The sequence below is a fragment of the Sinocyclocheilus rhinocerous genome, unplaced genomic scaffold (genome assembly GCF_001515625.1).
Source record: "Sinocyclocheilus rhinocerous isolate Xijiao unplaced genomic scaffold, SAMN03320098_v1.1 scaffold1576, whole genome shotgun sequence".
In the NCBI taxonomy this organism is placed as follows: Eukaryota; Metazoa; Chordata; class Actinopteri; order Cypriniformes; family Cyprinidae; genus Sinocyclocheilus; species Sinocyclocheilus rhinocerous.
In genome coordinates, this window is record NW_015628323.1 from 211,954 (window position 1) to 220,312 (window position 8,359).

Sequence of the window (8,359 nt, forward strand, 5' to 3'; positions counted from 1 at the left end):
GCTTGAATAGCTTTTCTCCCAACCACTAGAAATATGAAAACTTTTACTGTACCTTTTCATCACAGATTTAGGAAAATCAGCTCAATTCAATAGGAAAGCAAGCTTTCAAGGCCCATATTTTTTTTAGAAGACCTTCATTTTCCATCTTAAGTAAATGTATCTTGATGTATATTGAAATACAAGAAAAAGTTACTGAGGAAGATATTAATTTTTAGATACGACTGCAATTAATTCATGTCATGACTTTTTCAATTCAAGACTTTCTGCTCTAATTGAAGACATTTAATTTTTAGACTTTTTAAGACCTGCAGAAACCCTGTTTATTTAAAGGGGGAAAAAACAAAAAAACATTTTTTTTAATTCATAAAAAAATTTATTAAAAAAAAAAATCACACTAATTTTTTAAATAAATTTTTGCTTAATATTTTTTGTTTGACATTTGCAAATCTAAGACATAAAAATAACCTCAAACTTTTCTTCCATAATGTAAGGGATTATGGGTAATAAAGTATGCATCAAGTATAGAAATAGCATGCCATCGGTGCAACTCTTACATACTATTTTCAGTTCATATTTAATGATTTGGGGACACACCAATTCTTGTCTAATTTCACATACTATTTAAGTATTCAAGTTTGATTTTTGTCTTGTTTGTATGCGTGTGAGGGAAATACACTGATAAACTCACCCCGCTACGTGGAGCATCAGAATAATGTAGAACACGATGAAGAGGTTGTGAGTGTACCAGAAAATCTCGTAGCTTGAGACTCTGAGAAAAACACACACAATTGCACTCAAATAAAAAGGAGAGCGAGATAAAAGAACATGTAGCACAGCGTTCAGGTCTCTTAGATTGAACGAGACACTCTTGAAGTGTCCTAAAGTGAACTAAAGCACCTCAATTATAGCAGGACAATGGAGAGGAGAAGCCCATCGGCCCCAGATCAATCAGAGGGGAAGAACCCCTCCGGGTAATAGTCTCGGTAATTACAGTCAAGTGTGTGTGTGTGTGTGTGTGTGTGTGAAATCTAGGGAGAGGAGACTAGGGTCACAGGCAGGTCAAATAACAGTTAAAAGGTTACAGGTTCTCACCTAATACAATAAGACGACGCTGTAAACATCAGAAACAACACCAGCACCAACAGAACGCCAGTAACTCCAGGAACTAAGAAAAGAGCCAAAAAAATCATGAGTTCTCAAACAAGGTCAAATTAAGCATAAATAATAATATTAAAAATAATAGTAATAATAAAAATGACAAAATTACATATTACTACAGTTAAAATGAAAAATTAAAATATAAGCAATTCAAAATATTAATAAAATTATTTTTAGAAATTAAGTTGTGTGAAATAACTTGAAAGAGATATTTAAACACTTCAGCTAACAATCTCGCTTAAACACAAAATAAAAGGAGACACATTTTACAAAGTTAGAAGACTCTGTCCAAAGGCTTTTCAGTTAATCATCCTACATTAAATATTAAATATCATAATTTCAGTTTCATTATATTAAACACAACACACTGATTTAGAAGTAAAGAAGGGAGATTTAGAAATGTGAGTCACCTGTGCTTATGATGAGAATTCTGGGATCCTAAAGAGATAAAAACATATTACCACAGTTTTAAATATTACACAGCACAACTGTGTGTAATTCGATCTGTAGACATCATACTTTTTTCACTTATTTCAGTTAATGTCATAAAACTAGTGAGCTAAGCCAGTATCAGTACTGACTGTGTCGTGTAAACATGGCTGAACATGTTTAGCGGAGGAACAGACAAACCGAATCAATTGAGTAAGTCATATATGCTGGAACTGCTCCGATTGATAAAAATGTGTGACTTCAATCATTCAGTTCAATTCACTAGCAAAAACCAGATCAAAAGAGCCATTCATTTTCGTATTTGGATATGGCATGTACTGATTTTAAAAAGCATGTATAGTGATGGGCAGTGTTGGGGAGTAACTAGTTACATGTAACGGCGTTACGTAATTTAATTACAAAATAAATGTAACTGTAATCAGTTACAGTTACTAAGAAAAACTGTGTAATTAAATTACAGTTACTTATGAAAATGTGAACGTTTACAAAGGGGATTACATTTGAATATTTACACACATCCACATTAGGGCTGGACAATAATTCAATATCAATATGTATCGCGATATAATTTTTTTCAATAACGGTGATATCATACAGATTTAATTGATTTCTTTCCCAAATTGACTACTCTGAGGCATACGGCCCTATAATTTCCGCGATGCGGAAAACACAGACTGGTTCGTAGAATCCAGTCATAAAAACTGTTCGATAATGAAATCGCTAATAAATCATGAATCGGTTAGTCGTGAGTCGTGACTGGCAATGCTTCGGCTCGCGTGCTCTCCGCGCCTCCGCCAAACGGTTTGGATCTGAGTAATCAATGCAAGAGAGAGAATGGAGTGGATTGTGGAAGCGCACAGGAGGAGCAAACTATCTCATATCATATACAAAGAGTTTCAGAAAGACACCAATGTTTCAGGAGTTTAGTACACAGAATAGGACACATGCTTATTAGATAACCGTATTTGAGTTTATGTAAATGCTTTTATTTATTATTATTTTTTTAATTAACTATTTTTTCCAAACCATTGTTAGATGCAGTGTTTCCTGTAGTTATGCAAAGATTTCTTATCTATTAACTATTTCTTATGATTTTAAATCTGCATTGAACTTCAGATCAATCTTAAAGTAAAAGGCGGTACTAAAGTCTGATTTTGTGGTGGATGTGTTCAAATGTGATCGTCTTAATTCAAGTGATGAAGGATTTTGAAAGTCTGACAGTGTTGAGCACTACTGTAAGGTTAACCCTGCATGGTGTAAATGTTTGAAAATGATTAACAGTTGCAAATAAACATTCATTAGAAATTTTGAAAAGTAATCAGTTACATTACTTTAATAAAGTAATTGAAAAAGTTACACTACTATTACATTTTAAATAGGGTAACTTGTAATCTGTAACCTATTACATTTCCAAAGTAACCTTCCCAACACTGGTGATGGGTGAAACTGAGCTTTTCGAAACTCCAAATCAGTTAAGACACTGCGCCGCAAAATGATTCACTGTTTAGAAGCGCTCCAATCGGTTCGCGTATCGCGAATCATTTGATTCAGATCGGGACTTCAAATTGCATATTGCAAATCATTTGATTTAGATCGGGACTTTGGACAGTCTATGCTTCGGAACAGGTTCGCGAATCATTTTGTGAATTGAAATACTCACCATCTGCGCTTCGAAGTCCCGATCAGAAATGATGGTTCTCGAATCAATATTCGGATCGGCACTTCTGAGCACGGATCATGAATCATTTGATTTAGATCAGGATTTCGAAGCGTGGATCGTGAATCATTTGGAGCACGATGGATACTTTGGAGCACGAATCTTGAATCATTTCATTTAGATCGGGATTTCGATGCGGGTTCACGAATCATTTGAATCAGATCGGGGCTTCGGAATGAGAATCGCTAATTATTTGATTCAGATCAGAACTTCGGAGCTGGTTGGCGAATCATTTCGCAAATTGAATGATCTGCAATCCGCGCTCCGATGTCCCGATCTGAAATGATGGTTCTCGAATCAATATTCAGATCGGCACTTCTGAGCACGGATCATGAATCATTTGATTTAGATCAGGATTTCGAAGAGTGGATCGTGAATCATTTGATTCAGATCGAGACTTCGGTGCAGGTTCGTGAATCATTTGATTCTGATTGGGACTCCGGAGTGTGTATTGCAAATCTTTTTTCTGATTTATTTTTTTTATTAAACAGTAGAAAACATCAAATTATTAAGGTAGTACTGTTATAAAAACAAAACAAAGAAAGTATACACAAATACAAATCTCTTAAAGAATCATGAAACCCTGTTTCAGCACTGGCGCTGCAGAGCGGAGGGGGAAGAGGGAAGACAGACAACTTCGGTTTCAGACAGTTCTCATAGGATAAGAACACGCAGTCTCATGAATAATCTAATAGACACCGACACGTCATCGATGCACTAGTCCTTTGCCACGTCACAAATTGTGACGTCAACACGATGTAGATTTTAAACCCGGAAGATGAAAATAGTGCAAAAAAGCTTAAAATTAACCAGTTTTCTCCAACAATTAAAATTAACGGATGCTAACATGGTCATCTATGATGTGCAACACAAACACCTCTGCTAAAATCTCTGAAAAAGTAGTCTGGGGTTTCATGACCCTTTAAGAAAATTAATCACAGAAGACCATAAAAGAGTGACAAAAACAGCAACTCACTTCAGTGTCTGACTTATATTATAATTACTTCCATAAGCTTTTTGCGAAATTTGAATTAACTAATTTATCTGTTGTTTGACCTCTTCATATTTAAAGAGAGAACTCTAGTTTCTAGTCAGACATCGCTTGTTATGATTTTCATGGGTGTCAAATTTAGTAGAGATGCTATGACATGTCCCTACCAATATCCAGCGACTACTAAATTGTCCCTAGCAATAATTTATCAAACAATGAAATGTCTGTTGTCTGCCGTTATGTCCCCACCAATGTCAAAATCAAACCTACGCCCTTGCAAAAACATTTAAAAAAAATTATTATTCCAAACACAGAAAATTAATGTAAATATCTGTGAGACCTGTCCTCGATACTGAGCGACATTGAGCGCAGGGAAATCCTCTGAATATCTCACAGAGAAACTGACCATGTTCACGAGGTGAGCGCTCACATGAACCACTGCAGACATAAACACGAACAAACACATAAACATCATCAACTCGGACAAAACACACACATGGAATGACAGCATACGTAAAGTATGTGTGGAAGACAATTTGTCTATTCAGCAGCTCTCTTTGTGTGTGTTGTAGCTTGTGTTGCAGTTGTCATGGTAACAGGATGCCTCAGAACTCTGTTATTAGAACAAGACCACAGTGCACTGAGACAGGAAATGTGGGGGATTCGCAGACACAAGATAAAACCACCTGGGAATCCCTCTGGATATTCCTGACAAAGTATATATTTTTATCTCATTTGTTTGATTGGGTTCTCTTTGTCAACTTTCAGGACTTGCATGAAAATCTGATGATTTTTTGGGTTATATTTATGCAGAAATATAGACAATTCTAAAGGGTTCACAAACTTTCAAGCAGCACTGTATATACTTTTGAATTAGCTTTAATGTTGTGTTCTGGTCTCTTTTTTTTTGTTATGGTCTTTTGACCCAGAGAGGATTTTCTTTTTCCTGAAAATGCTAGTTAATGTTATTGCACTGCACTGAAACTTAATGCCTTTGCTCACACAGGGTGTGACAACTTCCCAAAAAACTTGGATAATGTTTGTACATTTTTGCCTTTTTTCCCCCACATTGTTACACTTGTGGCGTTCCCGGTCAGAAATCACTGGCCTACAAAAAAATGCTTGTAAATCTCTCATTATGCTATATTATTACCAAATATTGGATTTCATTTTTTATCAACTTGTTTCCTCTCAATTAGCATAGGCTTTATATTTCTTTTTAGTACTGATTGATCATAGGCCTCATTGATCTGAGCTTATGCACCTCAGCATATGCGATGAGAATTCTGGTGCAGCATATGCAACATTGCAAAAATTATCCACAGATAATGCTTTTAATTAAATTAATGATTTAATTATTTATTTTTATGTCAGCTTTCATTGGAGTTATTTTAATTAAATTTTAATTGTTTTATTTTACTATAATAACCCTGTGACATACATGCATAAATACACAGAAAGAGTGCTTTCAGACAGACTAGTAACTCGACCTAAGTAATCTGTTCTTCCTCTCCCATGAAGTGAGTGTAATCTGCTGTCTGTCTGCGTGGTCTCTCTCATTGTTCTGGAGTCTGTTTGGTCTGTTCATTTACTGTCTGATGCATAATGTACCAACAATGGCACAATCTTTCTCAAAATGACAAGCTGCATCTTATTGTTTTGGCCTTGCAAACCAAAAATCATGCTCAAAACATTTTCCAAGCTGCTACAATAACACTTCTGAGGAAGAATTTGCTGCATTTGATAAAGTTTGTATCAAATCTTTTTCTTAAAACACTTTATCGTAAGCAAACTAGATATTTTGAAGCATAGCTGTTCTGTTCTGTTTATTTGAAGAAGTTTGCATTGTAGGATCTCTGTCTTAGAACGGACCCACTTACACTATGGAGTCACACATGAAACAAACACATTCCATTGAGACAAACTGAAGAACCCCTATGCAACCAGCTGCGGTCGTAAAACTCATGCAGGGTCAGTGAAGGGTTGAAGCAGTTCCTGGACTATTTAGCGTATCTCTCAAGAGACTCTAATAAAAGACAGTGCTTAAACAGTGCTTAAAAGTGTTTTACGGGCTTTCAAGGACCAGATGGGTGATACCCCTGACCATTTAACACATAAATTGCTAAATCCGGGTTGAATTAGGCTCTTCAGATCCTAGTCCTCTCAAAACCTGAATGAAATAATAATAATTAATTCCCTTATACAATTAATGAGTTAATTTCATTACAGCATCATTGATTCTGTTATTTTCCTATTTATTACTGTGAAGCTGTTTGAAACAATCTGCATTGTATAAAGTGCTATAGAAATAAATGTAACTTGACATGTTCTGCTCTCACAGCTTTCAATTTCACATTTATCAAACTCCTAAATATCATGTACAACAAGCAAACTGGTCACTTTATGTCAGTCAGACAGTCTCTTCCTGCTATGTGGGCAGAATAAGCTGACCAGATCATGCAGAAGCAACACAAACTATGGTCAGTATCGAGCGTTTGTGTTGAGGCATCTGATCAGGTTTCTCACCTGAGAAGACGCATATAGTGACTCCACACGCCACATGAAACGTCTTACTCTTATCCAGCAGCCGACGAACACATCTACCCGTTACCTGACAGACAGAGAAAGAGTCAGAGTCAAAACAACCCTCATTCAGCATGGCAGCAACATGTCTTTGAATCTTTAAACTGCATATGCAGCATCTGAAACAGCATGCAATAAATGTGCATTTTTGTGACTGCACTGATTTGACATGAATGCATTAATATGAGAATTTCTCAAAGTGCACGTGATGTCTGTCTCACCCGCTGTGATCCTCGGAGGAAGGTAAGCAGTGATCGGAACATCGGCAGCAGTACCAGACTGCAGTTAAAGTTTAGAACGGAGGCCGATGCTCGACTGATGCAGAGGCCCAGCTGAAGAAACACATACACAGGGGTTAGAACAACAGTTTTCAAACTTTTTAATGCCGAGGACCCTGAAAATGATGCGAAAGATGCCGTTCCTACGTTGGCCGAGAGAGCTCAACGCGCTGCACCTTAAACACATGCAAATAGAAAACACCAGCAAATTAAGAAAACATCTTCATAAGTTTGACAGCACATGTGCTGCAAATACATACATACAAAAAAAAAAATGCTCAGCAAAAAACAGAAACGTGCTGCAAATACTCACAACAAAACCAAATACAGAAACGTGCTGCAAGTAGCACAGACACTTGTTTCGGTTCCGTTAAACATTTTCGATGTGGTCTGTGCACATTTGCAGCACGCTTCTGTTTGTGTTGTGAGTATTTGCAGCGCGTTTCTGTATTTTGGCACGTTGTAAGTATTTGCAGCACGTGTGTTGTCAAACTGATGAAGATGTTTTCTTAATTTGTTGCAGGTGTTTCTTCATTTGCAGCGCGTTGAGCTCTCTCGGCCACTGTACGTTCCTGAAACTAATTTATACTGTGTGAGAAAATTAAAATAAAAAATATTTACTCATGTTGTAATTGTACTAAAGCCTCAGGAAATAATTATAATATTATCTGAAAAATATTTCATCTAAAGTAAGTTTTTTTTTTTTGCATTTCTAAAGAATTAAACCTGAAATCAAGCAGAAAATCTCTAGTATATGTGGGTGTTGGTATGTGCGTTGCAGTGGCGTTTGATCATTGTTTCCTGTAGAGGTGAGCGAGTTGTTACACGTCTGTTAAGCTCTATACAGAAACATACATATGAGGGTTTACAGCTCACAAACACATAGGCAGTGTAAAACTGCTGCAATTGCCCAATTCTGGCATAAATGTATAAAAGTCTTAGCTAACACAAGTGTGGTTTGTTTTCGGAAAGTTGTGTGTCCCTGTGCAGCATCTTTCCAGGACATTAAACAATAACCTGTGACAACAATTACCCTGATTCATACAGGAGCATTGTGGACCCAACACCATCTGTACACACAACCACACACACACACACTCTCACACACACAGAACCACACACCCACACACTCTCACACACACACTCTCACACACACACAACCACACTCTCACACACACACTC

At 36.6% G+C, this 8,359-nt stretch overlaps 1 protein-coding gene across 1 annotated transcript in view; it reads right to left on the reverse strand.

Annotated features, from left to right (window-relative positions):
- The window catches only part of LOC107737426 (NADPH oxidase 4-like), a 16,601-nt gene that overhangs the window by 7,143 nt on the left and 1,099 nt on the right, over window positions 1-8,359 (reverse strand). The window contains exons 3-8 of the mRNA XM_016548913.1: window positions 7,121-7,231; window positions 6,843-6,927; window positions 4,657-4,754; window positions 1,569-1,596; window positions 1,093-1,165; window positions 689-769 (exon numbers count right to left, since the gene is read on the reverse strand). Coding sequence (XP_016404399.1) covers window positions 689-769; window positions 1,093-1,165; window positions 1,569-1,596; window positions 4,657-4,754; window positions 6,843-6,927; window positions 7,121-7,231 — 476 coding nt within the window. The remainder of the gene's footprint in view (window positions 1-688; window positions 770-1,092; window positions 1,166-1,568; window positions 1,597-4,656; window positions 4,755-6,842; window positions 6,928-7,120; window positions 7,232-8,359) is intronic.